Source organism: Acomys russatus, chromosome X (genome assembly GCF_903995435.1).
Source record: "Acomys russatus chromosome X, mAcoRus1.1, whole genome shotgun sequence".
NCBI classification, from domain to species: Eukaryota; Metazoa; Chordata; class Mammalia; order Rodentia; family Muridae; genus Acomys; species Acomys russatus.
Window position 1 is genome coordinate 30,734,324 of NC_067169.1, and position 17,144 is coordinate 30,751,467.

The 17,144-nt window shown below is 40.7% G+C and overlaps 1 protein-coding gene across 1 annotated transcript in view; it reads left to right on the plus strand.

Moving 5' to 3' along the window:
• Ca5b (carbonic anhydrase 5B) overlaps positions 1–13,042 on the plus strand; it is a 39,378-nt gene extending 26,336 nt beyond the window's left edge. The window contains exons 5-7 of the mRNA XM_051142357.1: positions 1,476–1,538; positions 3,070–3,225; positions 12,796–13,042. Coding sequence (XP_050998314.1) covers positions 1,476–1,538; positions 3,070–3,225; positions 12,796–12,975 — 399 coding nt within the window. The 3' untranslated portion in view covers positions 12,976–13,042. The remainder of the gene's footprint in view (positions 1–1,475; positions 1,539–3,069; positions 3,226–12,795) is intronic.
• Positions 13,043–17,144: the final 4,102 nt, after the last annotated feature.

Below are 17,144 nucleotides of genomic sequence, written 5' to 3' on the forward strand. Positions count from 1 at the left end.
CCAGCACCCATGTGGCAGCTCACAACCGTCTGTAACTACAGTTCCAGGGGATTGGCACCCTCACACATATGTATATGCAGACAAAACACCAATGCACACAAACTGTAATAAATTATTAAAAATTTCAAAACAGAGAAAGGAGAGCATTATAAGTTATTTTTAAGAATTTGGAATTAACAGAAGGAAGATCTGTAGAGATTGCTTAGTAGTTAATAACATGTGCTAGTCATGTAGAGGACCCCAGTTCAGTTCCCAGCACCTACATCCACCAATTTATTACTGTCCATAACTCCAACTCCAGAGGTATAGGATGCCTTCATTCATATGTACATTAACTTTACACATACACACTTAAACGTTAAAAAAAAAAACCTTCTAAAAAGAACATTAGGCCAGGCATGGTGGTGGCACATGCTTTAATCCCAGCACTTAGGAGGCAGAGGCAGGAGAATTTCTGAGCTTGAGAACAGCCTGGTTTACAGAGTGAGTTCCAGAACAGCCAGGGTAAAAAAAGAGAGAGAGAGAGAATTTTGGGATCAATAGGAGAGAAGAAAAGGAAGGAGGGGAATGGATAAGTTTATGATATATATTTTTTCTTGTGATATTTACACACACACACACTGTTTGTGTGTGTGTGTGTGTGTGTGTGTGTGTATACACTAGGCCAAGTATGGTGGCATACACCTTTAATTTTAGTACTCAGGAGTACATAGTGTTTATATGTATATGGTGAAAATAAACAGTGGTTAAAACAAAAACTATTGTGAGTATATTTCAAATGGTATAAAAATATAGTCTAGGGTCTAGAGCGATAGCACAGCAGTTTAGAGTGCTTGCTGGTCTGGTAGAAGACTGATACTCACACTTCCCAGCACAGACATCAGGCTACTCTCAGCTGCCTGCAACTCCAGTGTCAGTGGCTGCAACCCCCCCCCCTTCTGACCTCTATGAACATCTGTTCACACATACACATATCCCTACACACACACACAGACATGCATAAAAATAAAAAATAAAACCAATCTTTTAAATAGACACAGCCAAATAAGGTAGACACAGCCATCTGGGGCAAGTGAGCACTTGAAATGTGCTTCATTTGGGAGGTTGAGGCGAGAGGATCAAGAGTTTGAGACCAGCCCAGGTTACAAGATAAGACCCTTGGTAGTGAAAATTCAGGGTAATTTATAGTTTCCCCAACTTAAAATTCAGTATAAGAAATGATACTTAATAGGAGCAGGAAGCACTTTTCTCTGTAGACATGCTGATCAGCAAACAGCCTGTTCATTTTGTTCAGAGTCTAATTTAATTTAGTGAGGTTTATAATATTTGTAATTACCAGCTGAAATCTAGTTTCAGTCGTGTGGTTTGTTTATATGTAACCACCAGGTGGTTAATTTTGATTCATATTCTATTTGAATTTCTACAGTGAGATGGCCATTGTATGTAATATTTCTTCTTTATTATGTTTTTTTTAGCTAGGTAAACATCATAAGGAACTGCAGAAATTGGTGGACACTTTGCCATCAATTAAGCACAAGGTAATTTTTCCCCTTACATCACTTGAAGTATGTTTTGTATTTGAATCTCAGTGTAGAGAACACACTTTGAACAGGAAGACAAATCAGAGGAACTGTATTCAGATCTCATTCACCGGCACTGCAGAAGGAGCCCTGGCATGGATGATGGTGCATTGACGGTGATTATTCCTTGGCTAATACTCTGCAGGGCACAGGCGCAGTTGCCTTGGTGGAGGTTTCTAGCTTTGCTGAGTACTTGCAAACTAAGGAAGCCTTCCTGACACCAGCTCCTTCTCCATCTTTGTAGATGCACGCAGAGCAGCCTTCTTTTCTCTAGCTGCCTCCCTCAAGTAGGCAGGGAGAAAACTTGTCTAGCAGTGAAGACCCCCATAGCCTTTGTTCAGTTCCCAAGATGGATTTCTTAACATTCACAATTCCATAGAGGCTGCTTCCCGGAAATCAGTACAGCATTCCTCTGTCCTCTGTCTTTTTATACCCCTCCCTCACTTCCTGTCTCCCCCCCCCCCCCACTTTTTCCCCTTTTTCTCTTCTTTTTTTCCCCCTTCTTCTTTAGTTCAGGATCATTCACTTCCTTTTTTTTTTTTTTTTTTTTTTTTTTTGCCTTTCTTGCTTCTGTGCTTCCTCCCTCCCTCTCTTCTTCTTTCACTGCAGTGCTGGGGATGGACGTCAGTGCCTTAAGCATACTAGGCAAGCTGTCTACCGCTGACTGAGCTACACTCTCAGCTCTGTGCTAGTTTTAAAAGGACAACCCTGTGTTAATTTCTCTTGAAGAAGAGGAGCCTCTCCGTTTATGAACAGCCACTACCTAATACCCCTGAAAAGTATTGAAGGAGAAAAAAAAAGGTTTTTTGCTGTTCTCTCAGAGAACTGTATGATTTTGCATGAAGTAGTGATCATTGTTTCAGAAGCTGTCTAGGGTTCCCTTGACTTCCCCTGGACCACTGTTGGGCTCTGGACACTCCAGTGTTGTGCCGGGCTTCAATGAAACCCCGATCAACACTAGGAGCTAATTCTGATGCCAACACACAAGGGTCTCGTTTATTCATTGTTCAGCTTAAGCTGGACCCACACTATCACCCACACAGCGGAGCAGGTGTGAGTCCTGAGTACAAGTAGGAAAGAACTTTTTCTAGATTGTAGTGAGTGAGAGAGCAGGTAAGTGGGTTTCTAGTTTGGCAAGCAGCCTATTGATTATTTCTTTAACTAATTGATATTCGTCTGGTACCGGTCTGGTATCAACCCATGAATGATTAACTTCCAAGGAATAACCCTTGAGAAATCCGGGGGAGTGTCTGATCTTTTAGTACTTTCTTATTTTCCAGCTAATTGGCAATTCTGTATCTCTATGCCAAGTGTATCTTTGTAGGTTTTTCTAGATCCGGAGTTCAAGAGTAGGTCACCCAAATGCAGAAATGAAAGTTTTAAGCAAAATGGAGTTACTTTGGACTGTCACCAGGAGAATCACTGCCTCTCACCGAGTGACTTTCACCAGTGATTAATTAATAACTCAGTAACTCTTTCTCTTGGACAGGATACCCTGGTGGAATTTGGGTCTTTTGACCCCTCCTGTCTGATGCCTACTTGCCCCGATTACTGGACTTATTCCGGGTCTCTCACTACACCGCCCCTCTCAGAGTCTGTTACCTGGATCATTAAGAAGGAGCCAGTCGAGGTTGACCATCACCAGGTACCTGCTTGTCCACTTCCCAGCTGAAGAAGTGCTAGGCTGCCTGCTCAAGCTGGGCTCAAATCTTGACATCACTCTTGTTTGCTTGCTTGCTTACTTGCTTGTTTCTTTGGGGAGAAGTAGGGTCTTCTGTAATCTAGGCTGGCCTGGAACTTTTTATTTATTTATTTACTTATTTATTTATTTATTTATTTATGGGTTTTTCGAGACAGGGTCTCTCTGTGTTGCCTTGGCTGTCCTGGACTCACTTTGTAGACCAGGTTGTAGAGCCTCGAGCTCACAGCGATCTACCTGCCTCTGCCTCCCTGAGGATTAAAGACATGCACCACCATGCCCGGCTGGCCTGGAACTTTTTTAATGAACGATTTTTGTGCTTGTTTTTATTGTTTTGTAGCAGTAGGGATCATTTGAGACTATATCCCCAGCTTTCATCAGGAAAAAGACTTAAAGCACAGAAAGACATACGCTATTTGCTTCTATATTTGCTGATGAGTTGTGTGCTTCCTCTCTAACTGTGAGTCTTTATTTAAAACCAAGACCCGAGTGAAGGGAACAGTGGAAGCCGAGACGTCCAGAGCACTTATAATACTTAAGGGAATTTTGCAACAGAAGCCTGGGAGAAACAGATTCTGACAAGGACTGTGAAGAAATTTTACTATTTCTTCATAATAAATAATAAAACTATGGTCAATTCCTAGAAAATCAGTTGTTGGGCTGGAGAGATGGCTCAGAGGTTAAAAAATTGAGGCTGCTCTTCCAAAGTTCCTGAGTTCACTTTCCAGCAACCACATGGTGGCTCACAACCATCTATAAATGAGATCTGGTGCCCTCTTCTGGTAGGCAGGTATAAATGCAGGCAGACCACTATAAATAATAATAAATAAATCTTAAAAAAAAAAAAAAAGAGGACCAGGTGTGGTGGCACATGTCTTTGGTTCCAGTTCTCAGGAGGCAGAAGCAGGCGGATCTCTGAGTTCAAAGCCAGTCTGGTCTACAAAGTGAGTCTAGGACATCCAGGACTGTTACACAGAGAGAGCCTGTCTCAAAACATCCTCCCGCCCCCCCCTCCAAAAAAGAAAAAAAAAAAATCAGTTGAAGTGACAATTACTATACCTATACACAAAGTCTTGCTTAGTTTACAACTAAAGTGCAATAATGTTTGCTCATGGCCTTGGGATCTAGCTTAGTCCCAGCTTCAATTCCTAGTAAACCCAGCCCCAAACACACATACGTCAGACAGATAAGTTCTAATATTCTCTCATACTTGCTGTGTGGGATATATATTTATTTCAAAGCATCATCACAAGAAACAAAACCTTCCAAGCTCTTCTTATTAAGCAGGGTTTCTCTGTGTAGACTTAGCTGCCCTGGAACTTGCTTTGTAGACCAGGCTGGCCTCAAACTCATAGAGCTCCGCCTGCCTCTGCCTCCTGTGTGCTTGGATTAAAGGCTTGTGCTGCCACTGCCCAGCTCTGTTCTGTCTTTAATGCTTTTTAAAATAAAATGCAGATGAATAAAGACTTCCTTAACATGGCCAATTGATCTGTGTTCAAAAGTAAATATGGGAGTTAGCAAAGTGGCTCAGCGGAGAAGAGCAGTTAAGAGGACAGGTGTCCATACCCAAGCAACCATGTCAGACAGCTCACAACCACCTGTAACTTCCGCTCAGGGGATCCACCACTGTACCCTGTGGCCTCCACAGGCACTGCACATAAGTACCATATTCTCTCTCTCTCTCTCTCTCTCTCTCTCTCTCTCTCTCTCTCTCTCTCTCTCTCTCTCTAATAAAAAATAAAATAAATAGTTTAAAAATCTTTTTAAAAATCATATTTTACTAAATAAACTGGTCTGTGTGAGTGTGTCAGATCCCCTAACTTGTAGTTACGGACAGTTCTGAGCTGCCATGTGGTTGCTGGGAATTGAACCTGGGTCTTCTGCAAGAGCAGCCAGTGCTCTTAACATCTGAGCCATCTCTCTAGCCCCCAAAATAAATATATTTTAAAAGTAAATATAGTCATCCATTCGTAGCTGGTTCCAGAACCCAAAGTATACAAAACATGCAGAGGCTCAAGTCCCTTATATGGAATTGCATAAGATTTTAACATTGCATATAGCCTACACATATCTTCCAGGATACTTTAAATCACATCTACATTATTTTTTATCCATCTTCCAATATACTTTAAATCACATCTGTATTGCATTTTAAGATTATATTGCCATACCATGTATGCTATATAAATAATTTTCCTACTACATTGGTTAGGGACTAATGACAAGAAAAATATCTGTACATGTTCAATAGAAGCAGTTTCCTGGCTGGCCTAGAATTCACTAGGTAGAACAAGCTGGCCTTGAAATTACAATGACCCTCCCACTTCTATCTCCTGAATACCATCAGGGTTTCTTTTTCCTAATATTTATGTGGAAACCAAGGATAAAGTACCAATAATTGTGTTTAATATGGAAGTGGTTTGTTTGTTTGTCTGTTTTTGTTTTTGTTTGTTTGTTTGTTTGTCTGTTTTTGTTTTTGTTTGTTTGTTTTTGTCTCATGTAACTTACACTGTCCCCCAAACTTACAATGTAGCTACAGATGACTTGGAACTCTTGATCTTCTCACCTTTACCTCCCAAATGATGGGATTATAGGTTTCCTCTACCATGCCCACTGGAAATAACTGTTACCATAGTAAGTGTTGTATTATATCATACTCTAGAATTAGCTATGTGCGGTGCATGCCTGCATTCCTGGCTACTCAGGAGGCTGAGATAGAAGGCTTACTCAAACCTAGTTATTCAGCACTGGGGCTAAGCAATACACCAAGGCTCCCTTCTCTTAAAAACTATGGTCTAGAGCTGAGTGTGGTGACACATGCCTTTAATCCCAACACTAATGAAACCCTGTCTCAAAAACCAGAAAGAAAAAGTGGTATGGAAACCACCCATATGTTCAAATCAGAAAATAAAACTAAATGAAGAAAATAGTTTAAAAGAATAGCACAAAAATAACATAATTTAGCAATTGGTGGGGGTATGAAGTTGGAATATATAGAAATAAAAATATATATGTCAAAGATGTTATGATTCAAAGAAATAATGGAAGAAAGCCCCAGATATGATTACAATAAAACTATAAAATGCACACACATGTAATCCCAGCATTTGGGAGGAAGAGGCAGGTGGATCGATGTGAGTTTGATGCCAGCCTGGTCTACAAAATGCATCCAGGACAGCCAAGGCTACACAGAGAAACCTTGTCTCGAAAAAAAAAAAATCAAAACAAAACAAAGAAAAAAAAAAACAAAACAAACAAACTATAAAATACTTTTGAGTAGTTTGAACAAGAAATGTTAACAATAAAGCTTAGACTCTTCCAGGACACTGAAGACAACTTAATTAAATTCATACTCTATTACTGGCTGGAAAGGCATCATAAGGATATCAGTTTCCCTTAAGTTATATTTTTCATGAATTGTTTATTCTCCATAAATTAGTGTTGCTCCAATAAATATGCAAATAGGATTTAAAGTAAATGTATTATTTTTAAAGGCTTTATTTTTAAATTTTTATTGATTTTTATTTTATGTATATGAATGTTTGCCTAAGTGTATATGCCACATGTATGTCCAATGCCCAAAGAGACCAGAAAAGAGTGTTGGATTCCCTGTAACTAGAGTTATGGATGGTTATAAGCGTCCACGTGGGTGCTGGGAACTGAACTCAGGTCCTCTGCAAGAGCAGCAAGTAATCTTAACCACTGGGCCATCTCCTGAACATTTTATTCTCCTTTTAATTGTGTGTATGTGTGCCCTCACAGGTGCGTGGGTGCTCCCAGAAGCCAGACAAACGGTGTTCAATTCAGTTGAGCTTGAATTAAAGGCTGTTAATGAGTTGCTCAGAATGGGTCCTAGGAAGCAAACTTGGATCTTCTGTAAGATTGGATCTTCTCTAAGAATATCAAGCACCCTTAATCAGTGAACCCTCTCTCCAGCTCCCTAGGTACAAATTTGAGTCAAAACAAATATGTATAAATAGCCAGGGAGATGTCTAAAGGAACAAAGAAAGAGTGATTAGATTTACAATGCTATAAAGCATCAAGAACTTAATTCCATGGTACTGGCACAGGAATAACAAGGAAATGAAGCAAAGTATTTAGAAACTGAACCAATGAGAGAGAGAGAGAGGAGACACGGGGAGAGAAAAAGGGAGAAAAAGGAAGAGGGAGTGAGCAGGAGAGGGGGCAGAAAGGAGAAAGAAAGGGGAGGATGGAAGGGAGGAAGGGAAAATGGGAATGATTCGACTGTGTTCTCTTGAGCAGATTCTCTTGCTCATGTGATTATGGAGGCTGAGGAGTCTTCTGGCTTGCTTTCTATAACCTGAAGGTTACCTGAGGGGTGAGCTCAAATGACTGATAGTTGGAAGTCAGTGGTGTGTGTTCTCGACTTGGCTTTAAGGCCCGAGAGCTAGCAGCTCCTAGTGCAGTGGCGAGTTGATGTCTCAGTTCAAAAGCAGTCAAGCCAGACAAAGCAGGGCTTGTAAAGCACAGAAAAGGAGACAAAACAATAGGAAAATAACCTGCAGCCCCAAAACATCAGGACAGGACTAAGGCAGAGGAATGTTCACAACATGCCAATTGACATGGCCTGTCTGGGATTTAACTGATAAATTTCACTAATCTCTATTTCTCAGAAAGTCAGATAAACAGTTTAGTTTTCCCTTGGTGAAATAGAAGTCTAGTGTGACTCCAGCTTGATTTTTTTTTTTTTGACACAGGGTCTCATTATGTATGTGGCCCTGGCTGACCTGGAACTCCCTATGTAGACCAGGCTGGTCTCAACTCCCAGAGATTTACTTGCCTTTGTTTCCCAAGTGTTGAGACTAAGGAACCACCATAGTCAGCTCCTCCATCTTGGTTTTTATGTTGGTTTATTGGGACCTAGTGCAGGAACTTAATTCAAAACAGTAGGTTCTCTAATTACGCGAAAACTGAGTGTGGTGGTACAGTTATAATACCAGCACTTGGGAAGTAGCCTCTGAAAAATCAGGTGTTCAAGGCCACCTTCAGGTACATAGCAGTTCAAGGCGAGCCCAGGCTATGTAAGGGTTTTTTGTTTGTTTGTATGTTTTTGTTTTTGTTTTTTGAGACAGGGTTTCTCTGTGTGTAGCCCTGGCTGTTCTGGGCTAGTTTTGTAGACTAGGCTGGCTTTGAACTCACAGAGATCCACTGACCTCTGCCTCCCAAGTGCTGGGATTAAAGGCATTTGCCACCACGCCTTGCCAAGATTCTTTCTCAAAACAAAACACAAAACAGTCAGCAGAAAGTAAAGTGAACCCTGTACTTTTTGTGTGTTTTATTCATGCTCTCCTCAAGCCTGCCTCTCAAAAAAGAAAAGCATCTGCTTTACTTGTCTCCCAGGTCAAAGCTCCTCAGGGAACACCCTCAAAAACACATTTAGGAATAACAGTTAGCCAGCTATCTGCACACCCCCAGTCTAAATGATGGATAAGATTAGACTTTGCAAGAAAGTAGTAAGTTCAAAATTATGTCCAACTACATATGAGATTTTACTTTATGGTGAAGGTGGCCTCTCAACTCAGTGAGGAAAAAGGAAAGGGAATTCTGTAAAAACGTCGTCAGGGCAATACCTGGCGGTAAAGGGGGAGCTGGATTTAGCATTCAAACTTTATACAGGAGCATAATCTCAATATATGAAATGTACAAAAATAGCATAGTTGGAGCTGGGGATACAGCTTAGTGGTAAACTGCTTACCTAGCATATATAAGACCCCCACATTTAACCCTCAGCACTGCAAAACAGAAGCCGTTCTTTGTCTGGCTTCTGGGAGCACCCACACACTGCAAAACAGGAAAGCACCATAAAGTTCAGCATAGGGAAACCCTTTCATAGAGCAAAATGAACTATAAAAGAAACCCAGAGGACTGAAGGAATGCAAGTAGTTTATTAAATTACATTTAAACACTTCTTTAAAAAATTATTTATTATTTATTATTATGTATACAGTGTTCTGCCTGTACACCCACAGGCCAGAAGAGGCCGTCGTATCACATTACAGATGGCTGTGAGCTACCATGTAGTTGCTGGGAATTGAACTCAGGACTTTGGGAAGGACAGGCGGCACTCTTACCCACTGAGCCATCTCTCCAGCCCTAAACACTTTTTGATAATAAAACGTAGAAACAGAAATCACAGAGAAATGAGAAAGTCCAGAGCTGGGCTGACTGCTCGTAAGCTTGGCTTTTGTGACCTCCACATTCGGTCAGTCATACTACTATCCTTCATATTTATTCCTTCCCCGCCCCCATACTCCCGCCACAGAGTTTCTCTGCGTAAAGTACTGGGATTAAAGGCATGTACCACCATGCCTAGTTTAGCCTTCATATTTAAAAATTGATATATAACACTGAAAGGTAAACCAAAGGGTCAGTGGCTTATTAAGGAATTTTAATATAATATCCTAGTTTGCTCTTTTTCTCTTTTTCCTTTTTTTTTCTTTTTTGTTTGTTTGTTTGTTTGTTTTTGTGAATACCATGAGTTGGGAAGGGAAGAGAAGGGTTTATTTTACTTTTACAGCTTACAGTCCCTCATTAAGAGAAGTCAAGGAGGGGCTGAAGAGTGATTAAGAGCACTCTCCGCTCTTCCAGAGGCAACCACATGGTGGCTCACAACCATCTATAATGTGATCTGATGCCCTCTTCTGGCATGTAGGTGTACATGCAGATAGAGCATGTAAATAAATAAATCTTTTAAAAAGGGAGAGAAAGAGAGAAAAGTCAGGTAGGAACTCAAGCAGGAACCAGAGAACCTGAGGCACAGGCCCTGGAGGGATGCTGCTTCTTGCTTTGCTCCCCATAGCTTGCTCAGCATGTTTTATTATACAACTCAGGACCACTATACCAGGGGTGGCATTGCTGACAGTGACTTGGGCTTTCCCAAATTATTAGTCAAGAAAATATCCCCCACAAGCTTTCCTATATACTAATCTGACTCTAGCTTTTTTCGAGATGACAACACCAGTACATATATATAGTACATACATATTCAGTAATTTAAAAATGTTACATGAAAACTTCTACGTAGTTGGGAAAGGGGAGAAGAGATTTTCCTCAGTGGTGTAGTCACTTGTTAGGTGCCCATCCTCCTGTAAGTGATCCTAATAAAACTCATTAGGTCATTAATGTTTGTAAAGACATGAAAGTAGTTAGGAAGAGGAAAAGTGTTAGATTTCGGAGCACAGAGTAATGAGACAGAGGGCAGGAAAAAGATCAGAGTTTGAGTTCAACAGAGGAGACTGTTTATTTCAAACAACAAAAAGTGGGCCCTTTCTCGTGTAATAGAGATCCTGTGTAGGGAAAAAGCTAGCTGGGACCCTTTATGGAGATGGGTTGTGGCCTGGAAATGATGAAGGCGATGCGGCTTCAGAGGGCTTTATGCAGTCTACAGACTCTCCTTTCTGAATTTGTTTGCCCAGGCCAGATTACCTTGGGAACTAGGCTGCTCCAGCAAATAGCTCTTCTCTGGGTTGTGCCTGATGAATAAGGATGAATAAGATCATCTGGGATTTCATGGAAACCCCGTTTTTACATCCAGGCCCTGAAGCATAGCCATCAATTCTGTCTTAACTGTTTTGTGCTGGAGGGGTCATTGTGAGGGAAAGAGAAAAGAGATTTTTTTTTTTAGGGTCTTTTGACGTCAGAGGTATGTTGAATCCTCAAGATTGTACATTGGCTTTTAGGGACCATCTGCTTCCAGGACTCTGAGGGCTTGGTAGTCCTTAGTCAGCAGCAGTTGAGTGATGGTTGAGGAGGTAAGGGCTTGAACTCACTGCTGCAACAGATTAGGGAGGGATTTCAAAACCCAGAGACTGAATGTTAAAGGTAGAACGAGCATGATAAGGGGCCCATTAAAGGGCGTTATCCTTGTTCCCCAAGTGCTCCCAAACTTGTCCAGCCTGACGGGGGCAATATCTGGCTTGTGATTCTATTCTCCTTTAGAACACCTGACAAATTCATGTAGAAACAATATTCCTCCACCAGAATAGCACAGATTCCTCCCTTCTCTTCCATAATGAGATCTAATTGAGAAGTATTCTTCCGACAATGAGCCAATTCAAGCCAAATTCAGGTCTATAAAGGCAAGTTTATTGGCGGGCAGCTCTCAGGTGGGTTCGCTGAGCTCACAGGAGGAGGTCAGGGATGGCACCATACAGAGGGACACAGAAACAATGAGGGAAGGGAGTGGCAGAGAAAGAAAGCACATGGGGAGGGAGCAAATGCACTGACCAAAATATCTGGCTTATATAGGGAAGAGCTTCTGGGAAAGGGGAAGCCCAACCTCTGAGCTGGGAAGTTCAGGGCAGAGGGTGGGGTATACCCGCCATGCTCTGTAACATGGATGGCCTGAGGGTTGCTGGGAGAACCTGGAGGCCGGTCCACTTTGCTGTTTTAAATAGGCATCTCAGTTAGCAATTGCTGAGTCTGAATCCCCATCAATTTTGTAATACCATGGCTACCAGGGGGTCCAGCTGAGTCTGGAAGGGTTTGTTTGTTTGTTTATAAAGGTTTATTTATTTATGTATTTCATCTGCATCTATGTCTGCACACCAGAAGACAGCATCAGGCCCCATGCGACTATGGTTATGGACAGTTGTGAGCTGTCATGCCTGGAATTGAACTCAGAACCTCTGGAAGAGCATCCAGTGATTTTAGCCACTGAGCCATATCTTCAGCCCCAAGTCTAGAGTTTTTTTTGATGCTGTCCTTTACCAGTGTCAGATCAGCCTTGATTTGTTGAGAGAGTTGGTTGTGTTGGACTTGTTGGAGTACAACGGCCTTTGCTCCAAGGCTCACAGTCCCTGCCATAGTTACATCTAATGCCATCCCTTTTGGTTTGGATAGGGGTGACTGGTGGCTTAATTTTTAAAGGATCAGTAGGCGTGGGAATGGGGAATAATGGGGGTGGGGTAGCAGTGAATAGCACTCAGTATTATTAATTATTTGAGTAAATCCTTCTCATCTTTTATCTTTATAATATGTATAATTGTATGACAAAGTAGAATCATTTTGTGCATACCATTTTTTCGAGTCTTTTCTCTCCACGGACATATTTCAAAATCAAAGAGATGATGTAACTCACCATTGGCAAACAGCTAATATGTGGGGACCGGGGCCTTTGTCCCTAATCTTCAGATCTCAAAAACCACTTCCTGCTGGTGTTACACAACCAGCCAACAACATGACATTTAGCCCCTTATTAAGGAGTAAAGACATCTCTCTCAGAAATAAGTGCTGTTGCTGAATTCAACTTGAAGCAAAGTGTTGTAGAATTATAAATGTGAAAGCAAGCCAGGTGTGGTGGTGTATGTCTGTAATCACAGCATTTAGGAGACAGAAGCAGGTGGATCTCTGGGAATTTGAAGCCAACCTGGTCTACATCATGAGTTCCAAGGGTCACACAGTGAGACCGTGTCTCAAGACAAACAAAATGAAAATAATTTATCCATATGCTAATGCTGGGTTTTGACTGACATTCTTAATGTTTTCTGTTCCTAGCTTGAGCAGTTTCGGACCCTGCTTTTCACTTCTGAGGGAGAGCAAGAGAAAAGAATGGTGGACAACTTCCGCCCACTTCAGCCACTGATGAATCGCACCGTCCGCTCATCCTTCCGCCATGATTATGTGCTCAATATACAAGTGAGGCCCAAGCCCACAGCCAGCCAAGCCACCCCCTAAGACGGTCCTATGTAGGCAGCAGCTTGCTTTAATGCGTATTAGCTTTAATTTTTACTAGGTTATTTTAAAACACGGCATTTAATAATACTTATATGTATACATTTCTGGTTTTTTTTTTCCTTCCTTTTTTTGTAACAACATTTCAAAATTCCTATCCTTGTAAAGCAAAGACAGGGAGACAGAACAATAAAAACAAAAACCTATAACCAATTAACATCAAGTTGCCTGAGGTTACCCCTTTTTTGTGACGAGATTAAGGCAGAGGAATCTTCATTAGCTGTTAAATCTCTCTAGTCTCTATTTCTCAGAAGGTCAAATAAACAGTTTCAATTCCCCTTGGTAAAATGGAAGTTTAATGTGAGTGTCCAATCTTGACTTTTCTGTTTGGGCCTAATACAGGACCTTAACCTACAGCAAGAGGTTCTTGCGAATTTTATTTAACAAACTGTTAAAGTGTCCCATCTTACAGTATTGGTCGCACTCTTAGCTGCCATCATTTGGAGCTACCAATCTCAAAATGGTACTCAAAGGTTAAGTGTGCACTAATTGTTTTATGAGTATTTCATCTGTCTATTTTTTTTAGAGATAAGGTCTCATTATGTATTCCTGGCTGTCCTGGAACTCACTCTGTAGACCAGGTTGGCACTGAACTCACAGAGATCTCTCTACCTTTGCCTTCCAAGTGCTGGGATTGAAGGCTTGTGCCACCTACCATACCCTGCTTTCATTTGTCTTATCAAATGCATTCGCTATTTGACTAATAATAGTATGTGTCACTGGAATACTAGCAGGACATGACATGCAAGTTGCTCTTATAGCAACCTATTGGTAGCCGTGATGTATTTTTATATCTGAGATTGTGTGTGTGTGTGTGTGTGTGTGTGTGTGTGTGTGTGAGAGAGAGAGAGAGAGAGAGAGAGAGAGAGAGAGAGAGAGAGAGAGAGAGAGAGAGAGAGAGAGAGAGAATTGAGAGTGTCTCACTCTGTAGTCCAAGCTGGCTTGAAATTTATGCTAATCCTTTTGTCTCAGTCTCCTAAGTGCTAAGATTATAATACAAAGCATCACATTCAAATATTACATTTGACACATCCGGGTATCATTTTTATTTTTTTGAAACAATGTATCATATAGCTCAGGTTGGACTAGAATGTGCTGTGTAGTAGAAGCAGATCTTAAACTTTTCATTCTCCTGCCTCTACCTCTGAACTGCTAGGATTAATGTCTGTACCACTGCACTCAACTATTTTTTTTAGTGTTTATACTTCTGTAGAATTGTAAGTAAGGATTATAGTCAAAATGTTAACAGCCACCGAAGCCATAAACACTGACCACACGAAACCCAGGCTTTTCAGAAAATATCTATACTGACCCACATTGGTAACTCTTAGCTGAATACTGGCCATAGTTTTTTTAAGGTATAATTTTGTTTTAAAACTCGAGTGTGAATTTTTGTATTCAGATTTCTCGATGAGTGTGTTTGTACTAATCTTTAATTGCTATTACTAGCATATATATCTACTTATTATTAATTTTCTATATAGAAAATACATTTTGTAAGCGTGTGCTGGTTCAGTGGATCAAGACACTTGCCATGTAAACCTGATGACCTGAGTTTGATCCCCAGAGCCCAGGTACAGGTGTAAGAAGAAAATTAACCCTACAAAGTAGTTGGCTGACCCAGCATGCTGTGCTCCATGGCATACACAGAGCACCAAACACATTATAGATGGATACAATAATAAAGAAAACTTTTAAAAAATAAAAAAGTTTTATTTTGTAATCACAGGAAAACCAAGATTTATTATATCTAGAATTTCTTTGCATTTTTGAAAGTCAGATGTTTTACCTACCATAAGGCTTGAGATTATATAGAAACTGTCTTAGGGTTACTACTGCTGTGATGAAACACCATGACCAAAGAAACTTGGGGGAGAAAGGGGTTTATTTGACTTACACTCCCACAGCACTGTTCATCGTTGAAGGAAGACAGGACAGGAACTCAAGCAGGCCAGGAACCTGGAGGCAGCAGTTAATGTAGAGGCCATGGAGGGATGCTGCTTATGGGCTTATTTGCCTGCTTACTCAGGCTTACACAACCTTTCTTAGAGGACCCAGAGCCAACAGTGTAGGGATGGCACCTCACACAAGGAGCTGGGGCCTCCCTCGATCACTAATTTAAAAAATGCCTTACAGGTGGATCTTATGGAGGCATTTTCTCAATAGAGGTTCCCTCCTTTCAAATGACTCTAGCTTGTGTCAAATTGACATAAAACTAGACAGGAAAAAGCATTTACAAAATGCTGTAATGATTGAAATGGTAGAATACAGAATTCTTTCATGCCAAATTTACAGAAATGTGTTTCAAAGGACCAATCTAGAGTCTATGATTTGTAGTATTCATGTGTATTGTTTATATGCTGTTGCACACAATATAGTTTCCAACAATAATTATTTTTCTTTTATGAATATGCGTATTTTGCCTGCATGTATGTCTGTGCACCACATGCATGTCAGGTGCTCAAGAAGGCCAGAAGATGGTATTGGATCCCCTCAAACTGGAGCCACAGATGGTTGTCAGCTGTCTTCTGGGTTCCTCTGCAGCAGTACCAAGTGTTCTAAACTTTATGAGCCATCTCTTCAGCACCCTTTAACATTTTGTAAAATCTATTTTATTTACTTATTAGCCAATGTGTGTGTGTGTGTGTGTGTGAGAGAGAGAGAGAGAGAGAGAGAGAGAGAGAGAGAGAGAGAGAGAGAGAGAGAGAGAGAGAAAGAGAGAGAGAGAGAGAGAGACAGACAGACAGACAGACAGACAGGGGGGAGGGAGGGGGAGGGCTGCTGCTGAGGTTCTTTATAAGGGAGGTTTCTAATTTAAACTTCCTGGTTTATACAGTGGTTTAGAGATTTTTTGTTATAGTAACACTCAGAGAATTTTGTCAGGCTGAATTCCAGATGATTGTATATATTTTAAAGAATCCACAACACTGTTGTTCTTACTTGTCGATATCTTAGAATGTTTCTAGTTTTCTCCGAGCATGTGCTTCAAATGTCAGAGGTATTTTCTGTAGTCTGCAAAATGATATTAAAGTAACATAAACTTAAAACTTCTGCTCACCACAGAAAGCAACCAACAAAGTAACAAGGAAACTATAAAATGGGAAAAGGCAATTGCAAATCACAAATATGATAATGGATTACTATTCATAGTACACTAGAAAACTTCAATAGCCCAGGAACATAAATCCCAGTAGCCCAATGAGCAAAGGACTTCAACAAACAATTCCCCAACGCAGTAGACACACAAAAAGCTATCCAACAATGCTAAGTATTAGGAGAATGCAAATCAAAACAACAATAAGCTATCACAGCATCCCTATCATGATATCACCATCAGACAAGAAACAAATACCCAAGTGTTGTAAGGATACAGAGGAGGGTCATGGTATATCCACTAAAACCAGAATTACTGTCCAGGAATCCCAGGTAGATAACCAGAAGAATTCAAAGCAGGATCTCAGAGAGATACATGCACACCCTTTTTTCAAACATTATTTCCAATATCCAAGAGGTAGAAGCAACCTAAATGCCCATGGGCAGATAAATTGATAAAGGGAACATGGTACAATGGGCTATTAGCTTTGAAGAAGAAAATCCTGTTGCATGCACAATGTGGATGAAATTAGAAAGCATTATGCTAAGTGAAATAAGCCAGTTCCAAAAGGACACATACCATATGATTCCACTCATACAATGTGTCTAAAGTTATTAAAATTATGGGAATAGAATTTAGAAAGCTGATTGCTAAAGGTGGGTGAGAGAAGGAAGGAGAATTGTGCTTAGTGGTGATAATGCTTTATCTTTTTTGTTGTTGTTGTGTTTGTTTTGTTTTGGGCTTTTTAAGACAGGGTTTCTCTGTGATATCTTGGCTATCCTGAACTCACTCTGTAGACCAGGCTGACCTTGAACTCACAGTGACCCACCTGCCTTTGTCTCCCAAGTGCTGGGATTAAAGGCATGCGTCACCACGCCCGGCAATAATACTTTCTCTTGGCAACTTGATTGGTTCAGAGGTTCACGGGAGTTTATACTGAGTACCCTTGAGTGTATCTCTGAGGGAGTTTCCAAAGATCATGAGAAATCTAATGTGATGAATAATTTAATCTAATGAT